This window comes from Nasonia vitripennis, chromosome 5 (assembly GCF_009193385.2).
Source record: "Nasonia vitripennis strain AsymCx chromosome 5, Nvit_psr_1.1, whole genome shotgun sequence".
In the NCBI taxonomy this organism is placed as follows: domain Eukaryota; kingdom Metazoa; phylum Arthropoda; class Insecta; order Hymenoptera; family Pteromalidae; genus Nasonia; species Nasonia vitripennis.
Window position 1 is genome coordinate 17,913,560 of NC_045761.1, and position 24,428 is coordinate 17,937,987.

Below are 24,428 nucleotides of genomic sequence, written 5' to 3' on the forward strand. Positions count from 1 at the left end.
ATAGATAGCGGCCGCGAATGTACGTGTGTATATGTGTGTGTGTAGAGATATCGCTGCGCGCGCAGGTACTAACTCGTTCTGTGTATTGTAATTTGTAACGTGATTTGGCGAAGTGTGAAAGTAGGAGATTCTTTGGCGAATTAGATGCGGGCAGGCTATGGTTCATCGTGGGACGATGAAGAAAGTACCAAGTGTATACTTTGACGCGGAGGTGACGGTTGAAGGATCGTTGGAGTTGGAAGGTCGCAAGGTGGATGCTGGAAGCTGTATACGATGTAGCAAACTGGCAAGATATAAGGTATAACATTGAAATTGGTAAACGTCAAATTATACATTATTACTTCTATATTATAAGTACTTATACCTATTCCTTTTATGTTTCATCTCTACGATTGTTCAGCTTATAAAGAGGTTGAACAAGGCACAAAAGAGATTGCTTGATTAAAAAATGAGGAATATTTATGAGGATGTGAATCGTTCCAACGTATTCATTCTATTTTCAAATGTTCTGTCGATTGGTGTAAAACTTGTCATGGAAAGCACATTACACAACGAAGACGAAAAGCCGATAAAAGATATACGACCCGCACAAAGCACAGCTGGTCACGGCGCTCGTTCTCTCTCTCTCTCTCTCTCTCTCTCTTCGCGAAATTCCAGCCTCTCTCCCGGTGATGCTGTAGAGGAAGAGGAAGCGCGTGGGAGAGTTTTATCGGTGAGAAAACGCGCGGAGAATCCGAGCGACGCCTACTTTATACTCTTCGCTATCACGCTGACCAGCGGTTTATTTATTGTCTTTTTGTCGTAGAAATAAACAAAACCTACGCGGAAACGTAAACTTCTGGCTTCAGGTGTATTATGCAGTTAACCTTGGAACATCGAGTCTAGATCTCTTTCTGTTTCTCTTTCTCTCTCTCTCTCTCTCTCTCTCTCTCGAGAATCATGGCATTTTTTCAATTAGTCTTGAAGGCCAAGAAGCTGAAAAAGGCGAAACGAAGATACCACGAGGAGAAGCTACGCTCCATTGAGATATCCAAAGGCGCTCGGGTTCACTACGCTCTCTGGCAGCGTATTCGCCGTAAAAAGATATTGTGCGTATGCTCCTATAGATGAAAAAATACTTGCTTACTATACTCGCTCGTCTTACAGACTGAAGAAGAAGCTGAGGGAATTCCTAACCAGATGCACGTCGTGTCCGGAGAACACATGGCTGCACAAAAAGGCCGTCCTCCTGAGAACCGAAGGGACCTTGGAGAACTACGTGCTGAAGAGCGTCTTCGGCTTCGTCGGAGGGATCATCCTCACCTACATGTTCTTCGTCTTCTTCGTCTTTCAGCTTCACTTCGCCTTGATTTCCGCCACTCTGATCTGCTGCGTCCTAGGAGTCGTTCTCACGCTTGGCTTGGCCTTCTCCCCCAGAATCAGGTTATTATTATCTATATATGTATAAAACTCGTCCACTTCATCGATCGCGGTAAAATTATCTGGGTATATAAAAAAATAATAATAATAATAATAATCATCATCATCAGGCTGGGCTTTAAATTTGTCAAAGTCAAGTGTATACACAGGATTTTTTTATAGTTTTCCGCTGGTTAACGCAGCTAACCGCGTGGATTCACGCTCAATTAAACGTTACACTATCCGAGCATAATAAAGCGCGGCTTCGTGACTGAGAGAGAAGCGAGTTGAAAATAAAACGCGCTATTCTTATTGAGCTGACGGCTAATCGTGGCTTACGCATGATAAAATTTCGAAATGCGTTGACACGAGCGGATACTTGGGTTCGATGCTGATATGCTGATCCTATACTGTGCAGATGCTACGTTTTGCTGTTCCTGCCGCAGTTCTTCTCGAAACGAGGCAGACAGGCGCTCATGGCGTACGCGTTCATTCTGGCGCTCGGTGGACCTGTCAAGAACAGTCTTTACAACCTCGCGGTTCTCTCCGAGTCACTGGCTTGCGGTCAAGTACGTATTTTTTTTTTTTTTTCGTAGAGAGGAGCTTGACCTGTTGATGGTTCATCTTGGGGTTTCGAGCTGTGTCGAAGCATTTGAAAATTGTATTTTTAGACTTTTATTTATGTGGAAAGTAGGGTGACATTTACAGTAACATTATTTTTTAATCTCTTTTTCGTTCACTGATGATATTATCACTGAGGGATTTTGCGTGAAATGAAAGCTAAAATAAAACAAAAGATAGCCTAAAGGGTTTATCGCTCAGAAGGCACTAGTTTTCATACCATTAGACGTAATAGATTACCGATCCTTTGTTATGAAATTTAACATTGTGGATTGGAAAGGTATCCAGTAATATTTCTCAGAGCACACAAAAATAGAAAGAAAAAAAAAACTTATTAACTTACTCATTCAAACTTCAAACAGGAGCAGCTCAAGGAAGCAGTGAAATCGGTCATCGACCTAATAAAGCAACCGTTCTACGCCCTGAGGGACTCGCTCTCGAGCATAGTCAAGTCCATCAAGGCTATCGTCAAGCGCATCAAGCAGACGCTGATCGCCATCAAGAGATTAGTCATTAGCATACGTAAGATTCGTGCGTTCTATCTTCCCGTACCTCTATCGTCCACTTCTGAAGACAAGTCTACGAAAAAATTCAGTGCAAGTGATCAAATCGGTCTTCGACTGGCTGGGCAGCGTGGTTAGCATCTGCAATCGCGATCTCGGCACGCCTTACGATCGCTGCAACAAGGTCTTCGAGGATGCGGTGGACGACTGCCAGGAGAAGCTCGGCCCCGTCTTCGGCGAAGTCTGCCACCTCACCTACGTCGCTCAGACCGTCTGCTTGGCCCTGAAGCCGCTGGACCTTATCTGCGTACTCGTCTCCTACGTTTCCGATGCTATAGTTGGAGTCGTCAGGGATAGTGAGTTATCGCATTGTGAATAAGCCGTGTAACGTTCATGCATAACTTACCTATGATTTGCCGGACATTCAGGAGTGAAGAAGTTCTCCCGCGAGATGAAGGCCATGTTCTACGTGAAGATCAAGTTCTCGCACTCGTTCCACATGGAGACGAACAAGAGCCAAAGCATCTCGGAGATATCCTCGAAGATATCGTCGGAGATCAGGAGGAAGACCAATCGCTTCTTGTCCTTCTTCGATTGGGTGGGCTTCGTCACGAGCTTTCTCTTCATCCTCCTGTTCCTCAGGTAATTTATGATACATCAGATATGCCGCGGGAGAGAAGGCGATTGATATACAGCAATGTACAATGGCGAAAGGGTCGTCTACTATCGGTACAAGTGGCTGACGAGCGATCGCTTCGACAACCACTACATCTCCGGCTACATGCGGGAGATCGATTTGAAACGCGCCAGGCAGGACAAAGAGACGATCTTCCCGCTGAATCAGCGAGAGAGGAGCAAGTATGCCCCCGTCTCGTCGGTACTGCTCATCAGGTCGGAGAAAGTCAAGCTTACCAAGTCCGCCGTTTTTCTGTCCATCACCTCGGTCAAGCTCGCCATTTACATGGCCATCGATTATTGCCTCTTCTGGTTGTTGGATAAGATAAGGTGAGTTATTGTCAATGTTTTTTATATAAAAATAATTTACTCTCTGATAGCGTCAATAATAAGCGATTAAAAATGTTGGCTTTGTTAATGTAATAATAATTATCCAAATTATATACCGATACGTATAAAGCTAATACCTTCAATCCTCGACCTTTGCAGATATCACGGACGAATCGAAAAGAAGGTCCCGCGTCCGAGTTACTCCGACGCGGTGCAAGTCGAGGGCACAGGATTCTTAGCGGACATCTACCGCAGTATCATCCGAGCCTTCACCCCCGACACCCGCATGACGGAGATCGAGTCCGTGCCTTGTCTTCCAGAGCCAAAGCCACCGAACTATGACACCTTCGTGCAGATCCTCAGCCTCGTCCTATTCTGCTGGCTCATGGCTCTCTTCGAGCCTTACGGACTGAGACTCCGACAAATAGTCCTGAGCAGTTATTACCCGGACAGGGCGAAGCAACGGGCAGTTTGGCTGTACAATCACATCATCAGGTCTCGTGGTTCCTTCCTTAAATACGCTCGACGACAGCTTCGTCGTCAGTTCGGCACAGCTCGAGGTGACGGCATCGAGCGGGTTACGCTGCGCGAACGTCTGTGGGCTCTATGTCCGCTGCTGAATCGTCTCTGGCCGTTAAAGCTGGGCACCGCTTGTCTGCTATGTGGACAGCCCGAAAGAGACAAGTCGGCGCCACACGTCCGGTGTCCTACTCCGGGATGTCCTGGAGTCTATTGTCCTCAGTGCTTTCAAGATCTGAAGAAGCTATGCACTTTGTGCCTGTCGCCGCTGGATTACGGCGACCTTACCGATATGAGCGAAGAGAGGTTTGCTGAAGCTAGGTATTTACTGCCGTTGTTGAAGAATACAAGCTTACGAGATTTTTTCTTAGAGATTCGTCGGACGAGCAAGTTGACGTCGATCGTTTGAGAAAAATCGCTCAAGAGGCTGCTGCGAAAAAGGAGAAGACTGACGAAGCTACTGCGGATTCTGAAGAAACGAAGCTGATTGTTTCGCCTAAAGCTTCTTCAGACGACGAATCATCGTCATCAAAGTACAGCTATAGTAAGTCAAAGAATACAGGTTTTTCCAATACGGGTGTTTCGTATGAAGTAGTAATCAGTAACCTACATTCGATCAGGTTACCAGGACGAGCCGCCCAAGGATACGACCATTCCTCAGAAAGTCACTTTCAAGGATGTCGAAGCTCAAGAAATCCGGGATGACGTCACTATGCAGGTGAGCACCCAGACAATTTTTGTGCTAGCTGTATTTGCAGAAAAATAATGGTTCGTTTTCCTCAAGATTTTCGACGATGCCTCGTGCGACGAGCTACTTTCATCGAGCAGTGAAGGTCGGATTTTCTGTTTCGGCCTTTTCAAACAGAAGAAATCTTCGCACGCATATGAAAAAGTTCGCGAACAATCCGACGTTTCATCGTCGATCGAAGATACTGAATCGTGGCTATCCGAAGAAATTGTCGATGAAGAGGAACAATTATTAGACGTGGAAATCGAGAATATCATCGATCGTCCAAGTGATTCGGAGGATATTTGCGAGGAGAATACAAAACGAAAAAGATCGAGATTCAAATGGTTGTCCAAGACTTTAAACAAGATATTCGCTTCTAAAAAGGTACGTTATTTTACGCAGTTTAACGACGACGAAAACACGTTCATCATAAACAAAGCCTGGAAAAAAATTGTAAAAAAATTTTACACAGAAGAAGGAAAAGCGCGGCATAGTAAATTACAAAGATTCGATTCAAACAGGCCATGGCAGCGAAGAGTCTTGCTCCTCGATTTCTTCAGACGACGGCGAAAATCGTCAGCTGCTAGTTTTACGCAGGCTCGAAGACTATGCAGAAATCGGAGAATCTATGTTGAGGCAGAGGAGTAACAAGAGTTCAACGCAGTATTCTTGTATGACAAAGTTCGAAACGAGAAAGGTGCCAAGGTGTGGCAATTATTTCTTTTTAAATTGGATAAGTAGGGACTTTGATATATAGCATGTCAATTATTCAATATTTTTGAAGATACTTGAAATCCATCTGCAACGAAACGAGATACTTTGAAATCGACGAGAGCAGTCAATACAATTCTCCCAGAGAAAGTATTCGATTTCAAGCAGATTTTAGTCCATCGACAGATACAAGATCTACGGTGGACAGCGATCCGTCTCACGAGAGACCAAGTTCCAACACTGAGGACAATGTGAGTCGTAGCTATTACTATTTTACGTAAAATGCTATAAGTACCAATGTTGTTTACAAATTTTTGCCTGTACTTAGGACTCTTACATCTACACCTCTGATAATCACAGCGACAAGCGATATCAATCACAAACTGAAACATCAAACTCCTCTATACCGGATGAAATTGATTTTTCAGATATTTCAACTGATTACTCAGGTAACATGAAACAGTTTATAAGAGCAATTTATTATAAAAAAATAAAAACTTAACTTTTTACAGAGAGAAGAAACGAGCTACTCGTGAACAATGATAAAGCTATCGATAAAGAAGACTTAACGGAAGAAGATAAAATAAACGAGGACAGTGATGAAAAGGGACAGTCCCATAAAACGCAAGCCAAGTATAAGCGAAAACAGGTTTACGATTCTCGCACTGTAGGTCTGAAATTGCACGGCATGGCCGAGAAAGCCGAAAGCAAAAGAATATCTGACGATAAATACATGAAAAAGTTTGACGAGTTGAAAAAAGACAAAGTAGACAAAGAAACTGCGAATACGAAGAAGAAAAATTCCTTGATCCAGAAAAAGTCAAGTGCCATTGATAATAACAAAGCTAATACAAAAATTGATAAATCCACGGATATGCCAGAGTTGAATACGAACTTCAAAACAAACTTCACGGAAAGACGCGTAGGCGGATCAGATCATTGCAGATGTGTTGAACAAAGGATGATACAAGAAAGGGAGTATCCTCAAAAACTTGTTCGTGGTTTCCAGCCAATCATTTTCGAAAGAAGTGAACATTCGGAAACTCGGCAAGTACCTTAGCCGGTACACATTGCTTATTTTATTAGCCTCTGATGATAATATTTTGTCGTTCTCAGTTTCAATCCAGGAAAATGTTATGATGCTCGTAAAGTAGATTTCTCTGAAAATAGTAAGGGAACCAGAGATAAAGGGACTTATGTCAGACTTAAAACTAAAGAGGTAATGATTTGCAAGTACATCATACATTTCTAGAAACTTCGAAGCATCATTTTACTTTAATATCGTGTTATATATTTAAAGACTGTTACAGAAAGAAAAAATACTACCAGTACAGAAGATTGATTACTGCATGTGAAGCATTTTACTCTATTATACAGTATTGTATCACCTAAGAATATTTGTTAACTAGTATCGTAGTACTGCTTGTAAATTACGATTGCAGTTGTAAAAGAGTTGAGTGTGAAACTTTTTCCAAGAAAGAGATAAATTTAGATAAAAAAAAAATTGCTGTCATTTTTGACTAAACCAAAAAGTTATCAGCTGAGAGTTTTTCTGCATTCTATTAGAATTAATACAAAAATTTGCAATGTATTTAACGGTAGAACTAAAATCTTTATTTATTAGGACATTTAATTAAAGCTCCAATTTTCAGTGTACATATCCTTATACAATATTGTACATCACTCCATCATAGTCCTCAGAATCATAAAAGCCGAAACGAGCTTATTCATGGTTTCAGTGAAGAAGCTAAGGTTCATACTGCCGCTCAAAGAAACAGCCATACGCAATGGTTTCTGAGCTCGACACAGTATAAAGCTCACCGTCCTGAGAGTCGAAACGTCACCCAAAAAGATTTCGTAGTTACTGCTCTCAGTTGCACTGGCAATTTTCAGACTCGAGCTCGTGATGGTTTCACCTACAAAGCAGATTATCAGAAGCGTGGACACGAAGATCACGGAGATGACGATCATCTTCATCAGGATTAGAGAATTCTGTGTCTGAAATTAAGTTGGAATTATGTTTGTTATGGATATTCAGTTTTAAGTGGGCTCAATCAATTGGACAAGTTGCAAAGATATCTATATATACATTGAGGACGATGACACCGGCGAAGCATAGAAACATCGATATAAAAATATGTTGAAGAAGAAACATGGTCTTCAAGGTGTTGCAGACCCGTTGACCATAGTCCAAGGCGACAGCGTGTCTATTTATCGTTTCGGCTAGGTTGACTTTGGTGTGGCTGCCTAAATGCTTGATAGAACACTGGACAAGTTCTAGTTGTTTGCAGAGCTGACACATGAATGTTACGGAAAAAGCGTCGCTGGATATGGAAGTGATCACATTCGACAGAAGCAGCAGACATTGTAGAACGTAAATCATTTGAAACCTGAAAATTTTATTCAAACGAACTATACTGCTTTACAGATCGTTAGAGCGTTTAAAATATATAAGCAATATTCATGTGGATTATCCATATAGGTATTTGCGAAGATTCTCGTGGATTATTTACACGTGGATCATCAACATGGATGTCCACATAGATTATAGTAAATTCAGGATTAACTAGACCGATAATTCATGTTCTATATTCTTTGGAATCGCATGAAGGCCTAGTTTGTTAAGAATTCATAAATCCATGTGATTCTACATGGGTATATCTACTCAGTTATTTTCAATACATTACTTTCAATGTAAGTAAACAAAGTAAATAGTAAAAATAAGATGCTATATAGGTGCTTAATGCACACTATTATAATTATATCTAGACAATTTACAAATAAAAATATATGCCATCACGCCAATTACCAAGGAGTCACACGTAATACTTCTGGTACGATTCCTCGCAGGGGTAACGCGTTTCGAAACATCGGGGCAACAAAATACAGCCCTATTACGGTTAAAAAGTAATATCTGCTGATAATTTTCATCAATTTGTCCTGAACACTCTGCCAGTCGATGTGGATAGTCTCTTCTTCGTCAGTCAGCGTTGAAAACTCATTGATCTCTTTGGTCATCCGCATCAGGTTTATGAAATCATTCCTCGAGTAAAATCCAACAATTATTTTCACTGCAAAAAGAGTATGTATATATGGAAAACGAAAAATCAATGCTCACCTGTAACATATTACTGGCACAATTTTTACTATCGGGATTATAGCTCCCATTCCCTCGATTATGGTTCTGTATTGGAGAAAAATAATAGTGGAGTTTTTCGTATTGAAGCTTTTTTTTCATCAAACAAATAATCACTGGGTCTAAATAATTTTACACAATATAACATGATTACTCGGGCACATCGTCTGAATTCGCCTCCAACAGCGCGGTGAACTGAAAGACGCAGACTACGACTGCGAAAGCCGCCAGCACGTAGCCTCTAATTCGACTGTATCTGGCTAGAAAATAATCATCACCTGGCCACACTCCCACGACCTTGTGAAATATTGCCTCGTATTCGAATGTTGTGCTCTGAAGGCTAGACTCCGCCGACTTAATATTCATATCTCCTTATTGTGTCGATCGTTATTTGTTCTGAAAATATTTCGAAATTATTAATAATAATCTAATAAGTGTAGAACAGCATGCTATAAAAATCTTATCAAACTTGTGCCTTGCAGTATGCTAATATACAATATAACTTTGCAACTAGCATCTGCTCTGCAATCTCGAACTTCCCTTCGCGCTCAGCACGTAAAGTACAAACTCTCGGATGCCCTCTTCGCCAGCTTCAATCTCGTACTGACTCACTATTAATTCTCCCTCAACATCCCCTCCCAGTCCATCGTCAATTAATAATTGTTCTCTTTGCGTAAACGCGTATAATTTCACGATCGATCCTTCGCGCTTGTAATTACCGCCGCTCTTCGCTCTCTATACCGCGCGATCTTTCTCGCCCCTCGACGCAACCGCGAAAGAAAATGCGAGAATTTAAAATATTCAACAGCTTCCAAGCTTCATTAGACAGCAGAGAAATGCAAACGATCAGCGGACAATGTCTCCCGTGCGTAGGTTTATACTGGTTATTTTTACACTTTTTCTTACAATGTATAAGGTGTATGCACGACAATAATTGCTTCTTATACAGATACCGTCGACAGTGACGCCGCTTTCTTTATGCGGTGGTATTTTCCCGCCAATCAGAAGATGCGGAAAAGCTACGCTACTTTATAGAATTTCTCGCTACGGCGATTATCTGCAACATTGTTGTCGGAGGTTGAAGATTTTTAAGTATGCAAATTACTTGTACGGAAGTCGCAGGAACGTGAGATTCATTCTCTTATTATGTGTGATTACGATAGGCGCAGTATCGCAGAAAATGCAACTACGCGGTAATATCGCTCGTCATCAGCTGCGACAGCTCGTCGAAGGTGCTTCTATAAATGTTATTATATACATAAGACAATTAAAAAAATCTTAGCAATACTGAATTGAATTTTTGTGCCTAGCATTACCAGGGTGTAAACTAGATTATTTCGCAACTAAGGACGATGGAGTAGTTTCAGGTAAAGATATGAATAATATTCCGATTCGTTTTTAATTTGTTTGCAAAAAGTAAAGATTTATCAGTATGTTCAATGCTTAAAATTTTAAACAATATAACTATAAGCAGCGATGCTAAATATACAGTGATATCGTATAATACGTTATATTGCTTCCAACAGATTACTCTACCAAAGTCTTGAGGTATATGAAAAACGAGGCTACTTTGTTGATATTCTCGCTGAAAAATCGGAGGCTCAATTTGCCCTGAGTGCAGACCATCATGCACAGAGGCTTCTGAGCCCGCATCAGCATAAAGTTCAACAATTTCAAATTCGCAACATCGTTTCGATAGTCCTTGTAAACGCTGCTTTCAATCGTACTAGCAATTTCCAGACTCGAGGACATCACCATCTCGCCTACGAAACAGATGATCAGCATCGTTATTATGCCGATTAAACTGAGCGATCCAATTTTCAACAGGGCGAACATGTCGCTAGTCTGAAAGTAAAATGGTTCGAAAATTCATAATTGTTTCATATGCATCGAATTATTAATGCGTACTTTCATCGTTACGAGTCCACTGAGGCACAAAAATATCGAACAGTTCAAATGTTGCATTATCAATGTTGCGGAATAGGTTTCGCATATTATTTCACCGTAATCCAGCACCATCGCGTGTCTAATTATTATTTGCTTCACGTTCCTGTCCTTTCCATTTCCCAGCTCCACTATCAAATGCTTCACGAGCTCCAATTCGCTGCACAATTGACACAAAAACGTGATGCAAAGTATGTCGTTGGATAAGACGCAGAAGAAACGGAATATTATGAATACTAACTGAGCTGCGAAAATCGTAGGGTACCTGAAACATTTGATTTCTCAAATCGTTAAACATACTATCGTAATACTTGATTCTCGTGTAATTTTACCATGGATTTACGTAGCAGATCGCCGGTAAGCGTCCCGTGAATGGAAGTCCATTTTCTTTGAGCAGTGGAAATAAACTGTAGGAACTAAACGTGAAAGTATAAGACGTGAGCAAAATTTTCAATATCTTATCCTGATTATTTAGCCAGCGATCAACGATTTTCCTCTCCTTAATTTTGCTCGCATGAAGTGGCGCCGCGATTTCCTTGGTCTTTCGAATCAATATTAGCAAATTATTTCTGTTTGACAAAAGATATGTTTGTGAAGTAATACCAAATAATTAATAGTAATAGGTATTCGTTTAAAGCACTTAACTCGACCTTTTCAGAACGATCGGCGCTACTTTGACAGTAGCAGCTATCGACACCATAGCTTCCATTGCATTTCTGCATTAGAAATTTGCTTCTATCAAATACACACACACACAAAGTGCAATAGATAAATAATTAGATCAATGCATATACGTTACTGTAGAACAGTGACGACGCTCGATGACTCGACGCTCAGCATAACGATTTGAAAGATGCAGATGCCGAGTGTGAAGGCTGCGCTCACGTATCCCTTCAGCCGATCTAAAAGTCTCTGCGATCGGTCCTTCTCCAGCCAAATGCCCACAAATTTGTGGAAAAAGACACAGCGCTTGAAAACCCTGTCGGCTCTGCTAATACATTTCGACGACGCTTGACGCTTCCTCTGCTTATCGCCGTATGCTTTCCTTACAAACTCCATATTATCTTGAACTGAAATCGACGCACATGAACCGGCAGCATTTTCAGTGCCACAAAGGGAATATCGTAATCCGCTTCTTCGGAATCGGCAAGTATAACAAGTGTCGGACGGCGAGCTTCTCACGAATTCATGACTCGCAATTTGCCCCGTACGAGGCGGTCTGAAGCATGAAATATTCAAATCCGAATAATGTGTTCTTTCAACTCATCGCGTGAGCCGAAGAGCGTCTGCCGCGTTCTTTTTTAATCGAACGATTTGCCGTAATTATACGGCCACTTATGGTTTACATTTTTTCGCAACACTGTACGAAACTTCTCTGTCTCTTATGGTAGGCGTCATTGATGAATATTTGATTGCGTGCACAAGCTGAGGGGACGAAGGTGCTAGAGACTTTTATGTACTTTGTTGCATTTTTCTCGATCGCTTGATGGACGTGCGGATGAATATTTAAGTAGCTTTGGCGCAGAAGAGGGAGAAACGCGGTTCAGAACGAGGCGCTTCATCAGTCGTGATTCGTCGTCAACTGGCTATAGGACGAGGGATGGGAAAAAAAGAAGCTTGTTTGAAAAGTGTGTAGAGCAAGAACAGGTTTATTTATCGAACTCTGTGTCAAAATCATAAACAACGAGACGCGGCCTTGTTCATCGTTGCGAGAAAGAAGCTCAGATTCAGAGTCCAGCTGTTGAACACCCTCAGGCTCACTCAAAATAAATCGCATCAATTTCAGCGTCTTCAAGTACCCCAAAAACGTCCTGTATTCGCACTCGACGATGTGGACGACACTCGAGCTCTTGCTCGTGCGATCGTCTCGCCTGCGATGCACATGACTATAAGAAATTTCAACGGAAACATCACGCCCATCACTCCGAGCTTCGTGAACATGTGGATGCTCGAACTCTACAAGTAAGAACGCAATAAATTACGTACAACAAATTAGTATAACTAATATAAACCGGCGATATATCTTACTTTTAATATCACTGCTGCTGCAAAGCACGTGAGAATTGTCGCGAACAAGTGTAGAAGGCACTGCGATGATGCCAAATTTTCTTCGTTTCCTTGACTATGCTCAACGAAATTCTGATCCCAACAGTCACAAGTCGTAGCGTATTGAGCCTGAAGCATATTTCATATATATAACTGTTCTTTATCTATTGTGCCTTATTTATACTAGCCACGAAAATCCATGGAGTACATCCGCCGAAGTCAGTCCGTAAAAAGAAAATCCAGAGTATTCTTCCATGGCTGGAGACATTATAATAACATGCAGTAAAAGATTGCCCACATAAACGCGCTTTGAATGCTTTTCCAACTGTCGACAATTTTTAATTCTTCTTTGCTGCTTACACAAGGAACTGAAAAGTCTATTTCATCGGCAACGTTTAATAAATCAATGATGCTCCTTCTAAAGTAGATGCAGTAGATTTACAAATGAACGAAGTTTTCGAACAATCGTATGCGCGTTAGCCTATACTTGCCTATAAATTACAAAACTGCAAATAAAACGGGACTTGCGAATAGTCAAAAGATCATACCAAACATATGTTTTATACGGCCCTAACGGAAAAAAAATATATATATATATATACGTTACACTGCTTTTTGTTCGACGTCCATGGTCATTTTTATATTAAAAAAACTCCATAGTCCGAAGCCAAAAGCAACAAAGACAATTACGTAGCTTTTGACTTTGCCGTATCTATTATTGAACAAGCCAACTAGCTTGTGAAAGAAAATACCCTGTTGGAGAAAGTCTCTTGATTTTGTAGTCATTTTGCTTATTAATATCTAGATCTTAAGTTTGACCTTACAGCTGCTACGGACTGTATTTCAACGAAATTCCAAGAACAAGTAAATATAAACTTGATTTCTAAGATAAGTGAACGCACATTGATGAAGATATACTAAAAATTTTGTACAATTCGTGTATATATATATATATATATATATATAATGTATATTTTTTACTCAAGGTTACATTTTATGCTTAATAGCTGGAAATAATCATTAGTAGAATCATACATGTCCGATGACAATTACCTTATGGTTAATGTGCTCATATGCATTACAGACCTACTTCATATGATAGCAGTCCACCTTTTGAGAGATTGTTAAAAAAAATTTTGCACACATTGAATTAGAATTAGCGTTTCATAGAGAACACAGCTGAGCAGTTCTTGAAAATTTAGGAAGGGCTATCAAAATAATTTGTTTGGATGTATAGAACATTTTATTTAAAATAGTGAAATAAATGATTATGATGAAGCCGTCCCTTCCAGTTTTTGTAGTATCATATACCCATTCAGCCTTCGCGCGCCTAGTTAATCAAAAATAATTGTTTATTATATAATTTTATCGTTTTTCTATACTTCCTTTTTACTCTTTCATAATATGAGCCCGAAATTGGGACAAACTAAATAATTATATTTTGTAATTTATAGAGTCATCGGAAGCTTATATAAGCTCGCTTACCATCCTAGTTGAAAATACGCTGTAAATTCTGGCCGCACAGTTAATTCGCAGCAACGTCTGTCCAGATAGTTTTGCTCTGATTCGGCCCAGAAAAATTCGCGTCACTGGCAAATTATAAAAAAAAATAATAATAATGCTTTTTGGCTAAGAAAATAAACAACGTATGGTCTTTACTTGTTATTGACACTCCACCCGTCTAAATGTCACCCTACCCGTCAAAAATGGCATCCCCTCCCCCACCATAAATACGGCTGCTCGACACAACTGTAAGTAATTGGTTAACTTTTGGTTCTTGTTGGAGCATCACAAAAAAAAATCCTCCAAAATGAGTTCCAGAACTAACGTTGCATCGACTAGCCCAGTTTCAAGTTTGGCAACGAATTTACAGAATAATATGAATATAAAAACACCCTCACCTACAAAAAATCGCAGACAGATGAAAATAAAAAGACGCCTGAACCAAATATGTAGTCAGATGTCAGAAATCAAACTGTCAACACCTCAGCAGCAGCAACAAAGTATAGACCAAGAGGAATTAGACTTGTTTTACCAAGCAAGTACTGTTAAAAAAGGCTCAAAACGCGCAATCGAACAACCCGAAACTCTAGCTCCTCGAGATGTACGCCGAAAACTAAACATATAGTTTAAAAATGTATTATCGGAGTTTTGCTGACAAATCATTAACGATAATGCTTAATAACGACATAGCAATATAATTATACTGACAAATTATAGAAAATAATGCTTTAGATAGTAACGTATGTTATCAGAGTAAATTTAATTAATATATTGTTTATATTAGCTTAAAAATTGTGAAAAATATCTTGTCCAACAAAGCTGAGCTCAAAATATAGTTATTGGAAGATTCATTGTGGTTTGTCGGTGATATAAAAAATTTTAATTTTGCTTGGCTTCGGTGATCAGCCCATAAAAATGGATTTTTATATTTCATCGTATCCAGCCAATTAAAGAATTTCATTTCAACTTCACATTGGCTTGCTAGATACAAATAAAAAAAGGTTTTCAGCTTTACCAGCACTCATCATGTTTACAGAAAAGCCGACTTCGTCATGTGCAATGATTTTTATTTAATACTCTTAAAATAATTGGCAAAAGAAATAATACCCCCGATTATAAGTTGTTCAAGTACTTGGATTAATTTATAATCCTAATTTAATTAGAACATTATAGAGCATCAAAAAGAGAAAAACTCTATTTGATTTGGTCGTGGGTGTCGATCTTCGATCAGAGCGAAAACTAGCATATATACGTCTCAAGTTATACTCACGAAGACTAAGTAGTAGATTTCGTTACCCGCCCAGAACACTAGCGCTACTCACAACTTTACCGCAAAAATGAGCACTTCTCACAAAAACACTTGCGGTTTTGGGGCTTTATGATTAAACAATTGATGATATTTATGAACGCCAAAGTGGTACATCATAAGAATTCACGTGCAGAGAGCCAGCTAAAAGTATTAAATCGCTAGTTTTAGCGGCGAAATGATGTTCACTACGAAAAAGTTGGCCAGTGCTGGGAATTAGAAACCCAACTTATTATTGTTGCGATTATTATACAAATAAAAACTTTATCCTCAAATAAATTCTTGATTTCTTTACACATCACAATTCAAATCAAGATCTACCGTAGCGACATCTAATATCTACAGAAATACATAATTCACATTATTATACCTATTATTTTATATCCGAGCAATATCGGATTTCAGATAACTCCTATGGACAGGAACACCGCGAGAAAGTACTATCGGCAACGCAACCAGAGCAGTCAATGCGCGAATCCCGGTCATCCCGCCGCTGACATTTTCCGTTTGCGTCCTCCGACCGAGCGTCGAACGTTGCCCGCGTTGGAGACGTTGGAGTCCTAGTCGTACGTCGCTGTCTGTGTTCTTTCGATCCTCGTCAAGCTTCGTCTCGTCGCCTACGCCGGTGGAGCACGCGACTCCATCGACCAGGTTTCCCTTCGTTCGACCTCTCACCTCCAAGTGTTCATCATCGCGCCAGAAACTTCGACGAACGGAAAAATGACTCGGTGAGTTGTTTTTACGGCTCCGCGGCACGATAATAGACCTGCTCGCGATGCAGTGTCGATGATTTTGAGGTTATGTACGCCAACGAGCTTTTCTCGCGAAAATTTTCTGTCAACCCCTCGTTTTTCCAAGGACTCCGTTATCTGAGAAACTGCTTCGTATTCGCTTTGAGATCGAGGATAGTTTTGCGTCTTTTCTCCGATTGATTGGTGAACTGGCGCTCGACGATTATAACCTTAAAATCGCGGGATTTTCGCAAACATTCTGCTCTTTTCCTTGGTTTTTATTCTGAATGCATTGACAGCGCTTTGTCGCAATAATATAACACTTGAAACTTCTCTTCGCGGTTTCTTGTAAACTTACGAGGTGAAATTTTCAATGATTTTTGAGCCATGATTAATATAAGATGCCTTCTCATCTTTGTCTATGTTTGGCCATTCGAATTTTTTGTTCACACACAAGTAATTCATGATTCATATACTAAAATTTCAATTCGAAGATTCTCCATCATCTTAGAATTTAATCTAAGAGCACTATCGCATGTCTCATTCAAAACAATTGTCTTTTTTCCAAATTGTGTTCATGTAAGTCATTATCTAACAATTGTTTTCAGAGCAAAAATTGAATTGGGAGATGTCACACCACACAATATCAAGCAATTGAAATTATTAAACCAAGTTGTGTTCCCAGTGTCTTACAATGAAAAGTTTTACAAGGATGTTTTAGAGGCAGGGGAATTAGCAAAATTAGCATACTACAATGACATTGTGGTAAGTCAAGTTTGTTTATCATTATTTTTATTTTGGTACAGAATTTCTCTGGAACTGGGGCATTAATAAATATGTTTTAAAGGTTGGCGCAGTTTGCTGTAGGGTTGACACATCAGAAAATTCCCGAAGATTGTATATAATGACTTTGGGCTGTTTGTATCCGTACCGAAGACTCGGAATAGGAACAGTTATGGTACAGCATGTACTAAATTATGTTGAAAGGGATGGAAACTTTGATTCGATATTCTTGTAAGTACAATAGCAATGATGATAAAAATAATAGTAGTTCCAAGAATGAGTCAATTTAAAAAGAAAAGAATAGATTTTTTTATCAAGATTTCTTCATTAATAGATTTTAAAGTAAAGTGTAAATACCATTTACAAGGAAAGTCCTCTCATGGATTTGGCTGAAACTGTAGAAAAAATATTAAAAAAAAAATGGAGATCATATTTCAGCATTTTTTTTTTTTTGGCCAAACTTTAGCCAAATCTATTAATAGAAGTAGACTTTCCTTGTTTGTAAAATTTGCTAAATAAATAACTAATGCAAAGAACTAGCTAAAAACGATTGAAAGACAATTTTGATCATTTTGGTAGACCATAATTTTGCAATTTCATTTTTAATAGGCACGTCCAAGTAAACAACGAGGGCGCAATAGATTTTTACAAAAAGTTTGGCTTTGAAATTGTTGAAACGAAGAAATATTACTACAAAAGGATCGAACCCGCAGATGCCCACGTATTGCAAAAAACGCTGCGACCTCATAATCAGACGTCTACTCAGTAAATATAAATTCGTACTACACCTGTTCCGTTTACGCATCGAGTCTCCGACCCGTACTTTTACATTCAGCCATCTATTGTACAAATTAAATAATAAATATGCATATCTCTTTATCAAACGTTGTTCTGGGATTGCATGTAAATACATTTCTCTTCAAACACTATAATTTGCGTTTCTCTTTTCATTTCATTCTTTATACATATAAAAATTAGTACACTCTTTTATTTTTGAAGTAAAACAATTACATTAAACATCAAAGACTAGTTTGTTTTGTATAATCATGTATGATAACATTCACAGAAGCAAAAATTCTTGCTTTATTTCGCGCTATCGAACAATAATTCATAACCAGTAAAAATCAGAGGCCTTAGAGATTGTGACAATTTTTTTCTTTTCGACAATATCGAAGCGATTATCAGCAAACCCTTCAAAAAGATATACAACGTATCAATAGAATATACAATGTCTCTACGTATGTACACATAAAGCATTAAAAAAATTAAATACTTATCTAAATACACTGTTGGAATGTACATTAACTAGATTATTTTTCTTTGTACACATAAAATAAATATCCTATTGCAGCATCTTGTTTCAAAGCACCATAAATAGAAGTTGCATAGCCTCTTAAGTTATTAAATACAAATATACTTAAAAAAATAGGTCACGAGAAAATTAAGTAAAACAAGGTGATGCAACAAGTATAAAAAGGCATTTCTTTTATTACACAGCGAAAGGTGTTAAAAAGAAAATGCATACGACGAAAATTGCAAGAACGAGTTCGATTGAACCCCTGTTCATAAGCATAGATATAATAAAGATCACTCTTTAAGTCTGTACGGTACCAATGGTAGAATATTCCTTTCTTGTTGTGCAAAAATTGATTCCAATGCTATTGTATTCGTATAGACAGTAAAAAGCGTAAAAAATTTTAAATCAAAGCAAAAGGATTTCAGCGAATTTTAGCAAATCTGTAAATATTGGACGAAACTTGCTTACTACGGAGTCGACTATCCATACCCGTCGAATTCCATTCTTGTACATATACTTTCTTTACGAATATCTTCTTAAAAATTAATAACAATCTTTAAGACTCTCGATGTACACTTTTTTAAAGCACCTGCGGTTACGTTTCCAACAATTCGCCTATTCTCTTCGCGCAAAGTAATGAACCCTCGTGCGCTTCCTTAGAAACCTGTAAAACAGGAAATTAAAATTTTTCATTTTTCCCATGCAGATCACAATAACGAATTTTATTTAGAATGTTTAAAAAATACGTACAAGTGAAAGATTTAAAAATCCGTGAGGTAAACCACTTAGTATGTCTAGGGTTACGGGTTTTCCTAAAACTTTGAGTTTCTTTGCAAACATTACACAGTCATCCAAGCAAGGATCCAAATTCATGCTCTATAAAAATAAATTAATGTTAATAACATGATAAAATCTATAGGAAAACTATAATTATAATTTTTAAATTTACCAAAATTTTGATGGGCGGAAGCCTCTTTAATAAATCGTTAGAAGCCCTGTATGGGCTGAGATAAGGATCTTTGGGTACTGTAAATGCAAACTCTTCAGACGGATTTCTACCACCATTCATTTCTAAATGCCTAGGTGCTTTATTTTTATTGTCTTTATTTGAATGCCAGCCGAAGAAGGACCAGGATCTGGGTTCATTAACGCCATTACTATCTCCGCTGTTGGCACTATTTAATATTGGTACTGACGATCCGAGTCTCGAGTTTTTATACATATCTAGAAATCGTTTTATGTACTCTTGAGACTTTGTTTCTTCTAATGAATTCTCTGTACCTTATATGAATGATAAAGCATAGATAATGAGAATATTTCAACTAAATTAGTTCTTGTAAACTCTAAATCATCTCATTATTATTGCTCTGTAAGTATATGTAGAAAGTAGAAAGAGATAAGTAAATAATTATGCACTAACCTTGCACTGTATCTGCATCAGTTAAACTAACCGAATTCAAAGTTGAGTCGGAAGGCAAAGAAGCTAATCTACGAGAATTCTGATCCTCATCACCAGTGGGACTGAGAGCCAAGGCAATCAAATCGCTCTCGCTCACTTCTGCAAATGACTCAGTGTCGGATTTATCGAGTTCAACAAGTTCATCCGTCGTATCTTTGTCCCTACGAAAGAAATAAACGGCTTTAGAAAATCTGTTAACATATGGCACGAGATCACCAAATCATTACAATATTACCATGAGTCTCTTTTTGGATCTGTAGCAGCATAGGCCTTTAAGCACCGCATCATGAAACCAAAAGGCAAGATGGGATCGGAAAGGCAGAGTAAGCGAGCCGGGGACGGAACAAAATCTACTACTACCGGCACGTACGCCATAAAAATTCCATTTGGTGGCCGGATATCCATCTCCAAACATCTTATGGCCGTTACTAGCATCAAATTAGCTCCAGCTGAATCGCCTGTAAAAAAATGTATGCACTCAATTCAAATGCATTAAGTATTTGATAAGCTTGGTAATGATTCACGCATCAATTTCTTTCTCTGAAAAATTCTGCGCACTTACCGACAAAGATGATTTTCTTAGCTGTACTACCGAGCAACGAATTTGCGTGTTTCAGTGCCCAGACGTAAGCATAGAGAACTTCCTCGAGAGCACGGGGATATGGTGCTTCGGGTGCCAAGCTGTAGTCGATGCTAAGGATTGGTATGTCAAGCTCGTTAGTCCAGGTGCGCATGTAAACCTCATGCGAGCGTGAACTCTGGGCGACGAAGCCTCCGCCGTGACAGTGGATCATCAGGCTATCGCATTGATCAGCTAGCTGACTTTTCACGCTGCCCGAACCGACCTACATTGAAGCATTCATCAAGCGTTCAGTAAGAAACTTACGAGATTTTTCTTCAATTTTTTATGCAACGTATTAGTTATTATTTACTGATAATTTAGCATTAGCAAGTTAATGCTCTTAATGAATTCAACGTTTAAGTTTATGACTGAAAGATTTACTCACCATGCCTACTCTACGCTTAGAACTAAGCAGTCTAACGTGGATGGGTTTTTTGCCTATATGACTATTAGGAACAGGAATTTTGACAGTTGAGCCACTCAATGTTGGACAATCCATTTCTTCGGGCGGTATTGATATTAGTTGATTTATAGCTAGGGTTGGCATCACTAGTTGTGGCAGGCTTGCCATTAAGTCTAAAATTAATAATAATAACAAATTGAAAATCTAAATATTTTACTGTCACGTACAATTTATGCACATTATGAATTAACATGGTAAGCAGAGTGTGTCATTGTCATTAATTTTAACAAATTTGAAAATGACTACTCACCACCTTCAGTCAGGTGCCAAAATGCTTGACAAAATGAAATGTCTGCATGCTGCGAAATGGTGACTATTCTACGTGCTCTGGCTTCAGGATCCAAGACATATTGTAGAGAGTTAGTACATCTTCCCAACAATGTACCATTGGCATAGAAAACTTCACTGAATGATGCCATACCAACTGAAATTACTTTAAGTGCAGTTCTCATACTGTCGCAGAACTAGAATACCAACAAAGAAGTATAAATAAGTCAACTGAGATGAAAGATTAGCTTGCAACAGAATACTTTTAGATGGATTACCTGAAAACCTAAACATCTACCATAAAAACAATACTGATTAATATTCTCGGCCTGATTAAGAAGTTCTTGAGGGCTGTGCTCTTCTGAAGGGAACAAAGAGTAATGTCCATCCTCCATAGGCTCTCGCCATGAGTACAATGTTTTCATGTGTCCCAGGCAAGTGCTGAGAGACGCCAGTAGCTGAGAGCAGGCTTCCATTTCCCTACAGATAGAATGCATAAGTTAAACACTGAACTATATTGAAGCAAATGCAGACAAGGAAAAAAGAAACCAAGAAAGCTGCCAACAAACCTCATATGATGAGTCTTCCTGAACAAAACGGAGTCTTTCTGACTGAGCATATCCTTGCATGCAGATCCTGTGTAAACGATGCACCTGTCCACCAAGATGAGGAAGCTCCTGTACCCATTGCCAGGAGTGTTCTCATCAAAATCAAAGAGCGGAGCAAACCTAGAAATCTCAGCATAAACCATCCTGAGATTGTCCAGCGTGTCTAGGAGCACCTGCAATGCTCCTTTGATCCTGAGACCTCCTTCATCTTGATGCGAGGCAAAGTGTTCCATATTTGCCTTGCAGAGCTCTCGCAGAGCCCTCCAGGAGGGTGGCTCGAGCTCCTCGTAGCTGGGCCTCCCGGATGGCGACTCAAGCTCCTCGTAGCTGGGCCTCTCATCGTCGTAGTCGTTATTATTGTCCAGCGACATTTGATGATCGCGATGCAGCAGCACAGATGACACTCGTCACGCGGCAGCGGAAGCTCCAAAAGTGCAGTCTACATCACCAGTCACTGTGCAGAGTGTAAGCAAGCGAAGAGGCTCGCGTCATTAGTATACGTTCTCAAGGCATCAATTAGCGCGAGTGCGGAGGTGAATACATTATAAATCGGCTGATAAGCGCTTTTTCGCGACGACTTGACGTGTAGAATACGAGGGGATATATATTTATAAGTATAGTCGATAACGCGCCGCGATGGATGTTTGGGCTACGGCCGGTCTTCTGCCGATTACTTTATGACAATCGATGAACCGCAACGGACGGCGGGCTTATCGAGAGGAGCTTTTTTTTAAGTATTTCTTAAGACTAAGTTTTAAGTATAGGTAGGCCAACCGGTTGTTCTCTCGACGCGCCGACGCAATTACGTACTGATACTGATAAATATACACACATTGCAGCGATGCACACACACACACACACTGCCCGTCCCTGTTTGATGGAAATTCGCACGCGCACGCGCTCTTTTTCTGCCGCATACGCGCATCAGCTAAGTAATGCATAAAACCGATCCGGGAGCAGAGAGCTGTCTATCTCTCTTGAGACACTGCTGCTCTGCTGCAAAATGAGATGTTCTGCTAAGTATATAGACTGACACGCGATACTTATATTAATTATTTGGATTCTAAAAACTGGAAATACTGGATTTTCTTGTTCTACACGAAATTTATAGGTTAACGTAGGTATAGCTATTTTTATTTAATGATATCGAGAGTATTCACCTGCTGCACAACAATCGAAAGCACCGAAATACGCACACCGACGAAAAAGAAAACACGCACCGATCGCGACGATACTTTATACAAACTGTCGCTATCAAATAAACGAACAAGAAAAGGTCTCACCTTATCACCTCCGCAACCCCTGGGCCATCAGTAGCAGCGACGAAAACGGGAAAAAAGTATTATTACATATACAATATATAGGGTGTCCGGCGCCGCAACAACGGCTTTTGTCGTCGTGTCAACTGATGGCCGACGCCTCGTGCGCGCAATTGAAATTCGAGACCATGTTTGGAATGCGCACGCCGACGAGTATAGTGAAATCGATTAGTCATTAAAGACTTTCTCTACTTATATATATATATATATATATACCCTCTCTCTCTTTCTCTTAGCTCGCAATAAATGTAATACTTAAGCGACGATAACATTAGCTGCAGGCTAATGCTATGTATGCTTAGAAGAGTTGTATACATTTTTCCAATGAGCGAGCGCAGCTTTGTTTACGCTCCGAGTCGTGTGCGTGAGTACTCCCCCCCCCCCGCCCTTCTATCTCACTCGTCGTCGTCGTGACCGATCGAAAATCAGCTGATTCTAATGGTGACCTTTGACTTGTGTATACTCCAGCTCGTGCTATATACGCGAAGAAATATTGTTACAACTATGTGCGTATTTCGTTGTATTGATATGTTTTAATCTCTATAAAGCGGATGAAGCACCGACAGGTAGAAGAGACAGAGTGAGAAAGGGGCGGGGGGGGGGGGTGCCGAAGCGCTTTGTGCACTCGATATGCTTTATTCTTAGCTTTTAAAACTTTCTTTGCAAATTTGAATGAAGTTTTATAATGAACAATTTTGTGTATAAGCATAAGGTCGAATTATTATAACAATATATGCGTTTTATCGCAGCGCTTTTGTACCTTAATGGAAAAAAAATGTAATAAATTGTAATGAAACGTAAAAAAATGTAAGAAACTGTACCTTTTTTCTCATACGTTTTTGTACACTTTCTTAAATTTTCAGATTTGTTAACTTTTCTTTACATTTTATTACATATGTTATTTTACCGCCTAATATAGTCAATATATTTTTTAATTATTAATTTTATAATAAAATGTAACAATGCATAAGAAATTGTAAGCAAAAGTAAAAGGATGTAAGCAGAAGTAAGAAAATAAAAAGTCGTCATTTTCGTATATAATATTACACTTACAGACAATTTTTTACATTTTGTTATACTTTTTTACGTATCGTTACATTTGTCATTTCAAAGAAGAGACCCCCATGAAATCCTGGATCAATGGATTTGTAATAAATTGTAATAAAACGTAACAAAATGTAATAAAATGTAGCAAACTTTAATAAAACATAAAAAAGGTCCGAAATCCAACAAAAACGTACAAAATGGTACGATTTGTTACATTTTCTTATATTTTATTACACTTTATTACATTTTTTATTTCCACTAGGGTATACATATATACTAGCTTTGTGTGTATATATATACGCTTTAATTGAATGTTATTAAAAAAAAAAACAAAAAAAAGATGGAATACTCGATCATGCAAACAAATCACTGCCATATGCGCATCCTGGAGCGATAAGATATATGTGTAC

At 39.1% G+C, this 24,428-nt stretch overlaps 5 protein-coding genes across 13 annotated transcripts; 2 read left to right on the forward strand and 3 right to left on the reverse strand.

The window, feature by feature from the left end:
- Nucleotides 1-173: 173 nt before the first annotated feature.
- On the forward strand, nt 174-6,991 carry LOC100120471 (DC-STAMP domain-containing protein 2-like). Of its 3 annotated transcripts, none has more exons than XM_031932641.2 (19): nt 174-298; nt 401-712; nt 806-1,088; nt 1,147-1,422; nt 1,817-1,967; nt 2,382-2,541; nt 2,615-2,878; nt 2,951-3,164; nt 3,237-3,527; nt 3,687-4,352; nt 4,418-4,590; nt 4,649-4,764; nt 4,831-5,160; nt 5,249-5,481; nt 5,561-5,738; nt 5,816-5,936; nt 6,000-6,534; nt 6,604-6,706; nt 6,788-6,991. In XM_031932641.2, exons 3-19 carry the CDS (start codon nt 940-942, stop codon nt 6,827-6,829), a joined length of 4,002 nt encoding a protein of 1,333 aa, XP_031788501.1. In that variant the 5' UTR covers nt 174-298; nt 401-712; nt 806-939; the 3' UTR covers nt 6,830-6,991. The 3 variants fall into 3 exon arrangements, with proteins under 3 accessions (XP_031788501.1, XP_001604108.3, XP_031788502.1); XM_001604058.6 differs by having other exon boundaries at nt 4,667-4,764; XM_031932642.1 differs by lacking the exons at nt 174-298; nt 401-712; nt 1,817-1,967 and having other exon boundaries at nt 978-1,088.
- Nucleotides 6,992-7,078: 87 nt separating this feature from the next.
- On the reverse strand, nt 7,079-9,227 carry Or294 (odorant receptor 294). Of its 2 annotated transcripts, XM_016986168.3 has the most exons (6): nt 9,093-9,227; nt 8,778-9,019; nt 8,606-8,671; nt 8,297-8,530; nt 7,577-7,877; nt 7,079-7,485 (listed from the first exon to the last, which is right to left on the reverse strand). In XM_016986168.3, exons 2-6 carry the CDS (start codon nt 8,987-8,989, stop codon nt 7,168-7,170), a joined length of 1,131 nt encoding a protein of 376 aa, XP_016841657.1. In that variant the 5' UTR covers nt 8,990-9,019; nt 9,093-9,227; the 3' UTR covers nt 7,079-7,167. The 2 variants fall into 2 exon arrangements, with proteins under 2 accessions (XP_016841657.1, NP_001177622.1); NM_001190693.1 differs by lacking the exons at nt 8,606-8,671; nt 9,093-9,227 and having other exon boundaries at nt 7,168-7,485; nt 8,778-8,989.
- A 783-nt stretch (nt 9,228-10,010) lies between these two features.
- On the reverse strand, nt 10,011-12,049 carry Or293 (odorant receptor 293). Of its 3 annotated transcripts, XM_032600013.1 has the most exons (6): nt 11,367-12,049; nt 11,218-11,283; nt 10,900-11,136; nt 10,809-10,832; nt 10,532-10,727; nt 10,015-10,468 (listed from the first exon to the last, which is right to left on the reverse strand). In XM_032600013.1, the coding sequence occupies exons 1-6, from the start codon at nt 11,624-11,626 to the stop codon at nt 10,151-10,153; spliced, it is 1,101 nt and encodes a 366-aa protein (XP_032455904.1). In that variant the 5' UTR covers nt 11,627-12,049; the 3' UTR covers nt 10,015-10,150. The 3 variants fall into 3 exon arrangements, with proteins under 3 accessions (XP_032455903.1, XP_032455904.1, NP_001164462.1); XM_032600012.1 differs by having other exon boundaries at nt 10,011-10,468; nt 10,532-10,832; nt 11,367-11,692; NM_001170991.1 differs by lacking the exon at nt 11,218-11,283 and having other exon boundaries at nt 10,151-10,468; nt 10,532-10,832; nt 11,367-11,626.
- Nucleotides 12,050-12,117: 68 nt separating this feature from the next.
- On the forward strand, nt 12,118-17,868 carry LOC100120548 (probable N-acetyltransferase san). Its single transcript, XM_003424678.3, has 5 exons — nt 12,118-12,529; nt 15,828-16,150; nt 16,762-16,918; nt 17,001-17,167; nt 17,546-17,868. The coding sequence occupies exons 2-5, from the start codon at nt 16,143-16,145 to the stop codon at nt 17,703-17,705; spliced, it is 492 nt and encodes a 163-aa protein (XP_003424726.1). The 5' UTR covers nt 12,118-12,529; nt 15,828-16,142; the 3' UTR covers nt 17,706-17,868.
- Nucleotides 16,929-23,267, reverse strand: LOC100120573 (hormone-sensitive lipase). Of its 4 annotated transcripts, none has more exons than XM_031932650.2 (11): nt 22,936-23,155; nt 21,614-22,106; nt 21,323-21,524; nt 21,028-21,241; nt 20,700-20,890; nt 20,255-20,537; nt 19,928-20,150; nt 19,654-19,853; nt 19,183-19,514; nt 18,984-19,109; nt 17,523-18,897 (listed from the first exon to the last, which is right to left on the reverse strand). In XM_031932650.2, the coding sequence occupies exons 2-11, from the start codon at nt 22,021-22,023 to the stop codon at nt 18,829-18,831; spliced, it is 2,250 nt and encodes a 749-aa protein (XP_031788510.1). In that variant the 5' UTR covers nt 22,024-22,106; nt 22,936-23,155; the 3' UTR covers nt 17,523-18,828. The 4 variants fall into 4 exon arrangements, with proteins under 4 accessions (XP_031788511.1, XP_032456831.1, XP_031788510.1 ...); XM_031932652.2 differs by having other exon boundaries at nt 19,183-19,457; nt 22,936-23,044; XM_031932651.2 differs by having other exon boundaries at nt 16,929-18,897; nt 21,614-23,267.
- Between the last annotated feature and the right edge of the window lie 1,161 nt (nt 23,268-24,428).

What these genes read in the sequence shown, in the direction of transcription:
- LOC100120548 (XM_003424678.3), top strand. An exon ending in CATACTACAATGACATTGTG is followed by an intron (nt 16,919 to 17,000) that starts GTAAGTCAAGTT and finishes TATGTTTTAAAG; the next exon opens with GTTGGCGCAGTTTGCTGTAG. An exon ending in AACTTTGATTCGATATTCTT is followed by an intron (nt 17,168 to 17,545) that starts GTAAGTACAATA and finishes CATTTTTAATAG; the next exon opens with GCACGTCCAAGTAAACAACG.
- Or294 (XM_016986168.3), bottom strand. Translation starts at nt 8,989, where the DNA reads ATGAATATTAAGTCGGCGGAGTCTAGCCTTCAGAGCACAACATTCGAA. An exon ending in AATTCAGACGATGTGCCCGA is followed by an intron (nt 8,672 to 8,777) that starts GTAATCATGTTA and finishes TCTCCAATACAG; the next exon opens with AACCATAATCGAGGGAATGG. An exon ending in CCGGTGTCATCGTCCTCAAT is followed by an intron (nt 7,486 to 7,576) that starts GTATATATAGAT and finishes ACTTAATTTCAG; the next exon opens with ACACAGAATTCTCTAATCCT.
- Or293 (XM_032600012.1), bottom strand. Translation starts at nt 11,626, where the DNA reads ATGGAGTTTGTAAGGAAAGCATACGGCGATAAGCAGAGGAAGCGTCAA. An exon ending in GCGCCGATCGTTCTGAAAAG is followed by an intron (nt 11,137 to 11,217) that starts GTCGAGTTAAGT and finishes TTTGTCAAACAG; the next exon opens with AAATAATTTGCTAATATTGA. An exon ending in ATCTGCTACGTAAATCCATG is followed by an intron (nt 10,833 to 10,899) that starts GTAAAATTACAC and finishes CAAATGTTTCAG; the next exon opens with GTACCCTACGATTTTCGCAG.
- LOC100120573 (XM_031932651.2), bottom strand. Translation starts at nt 22,023, where the DNA reads ATGTCGCTGGACAATAATAACGACTACGACGATGAGAGGCCCAGCTAC. An exon ending in AGGAAGACTCATCATATGAG is followed by an intron (nt 21,525 to 21,613) that starts GTTTGTTGGCAG and finishes TTCTATCTGTAG; the next exon opens with GGAAATGGAAGCCTGCTCTC. An exon ending in GATTTTTAAATCTTTCACTT is followed by an intron (nt 18,898 to 18,983) that starts GTACGTATTTTT and finishes CCTGTTTTACAG; the next exon opens with GTTTCTAAGGAAGCGCACGA.
- LOC100120471 (XM_031932641.2), top strand. Translation starts at nt 940, where the DNA reads ATGGCATTTTTTCAATTAGTCTTGAAGGCCAAGAAGCTGAAAAAGGCG. An exon ending in GCCTTCTCCCCCAGAATCAG is followed by an intron (nt 1,423 to 1,816) that starts GTTATTATTATC and finishes TATACTGTGCAG; the next exon opens with ATGCTACGTTTTGCTGTTCC. An exon ending in TGGTTGTTGGATAAGATAAG is followed by an intron (nt 3,528 to 3,686) that starts GTGAGTTATTGT and finishes CGACCTTTGCAG; the next exon opens with ATATCACGGACGAATCGAAA.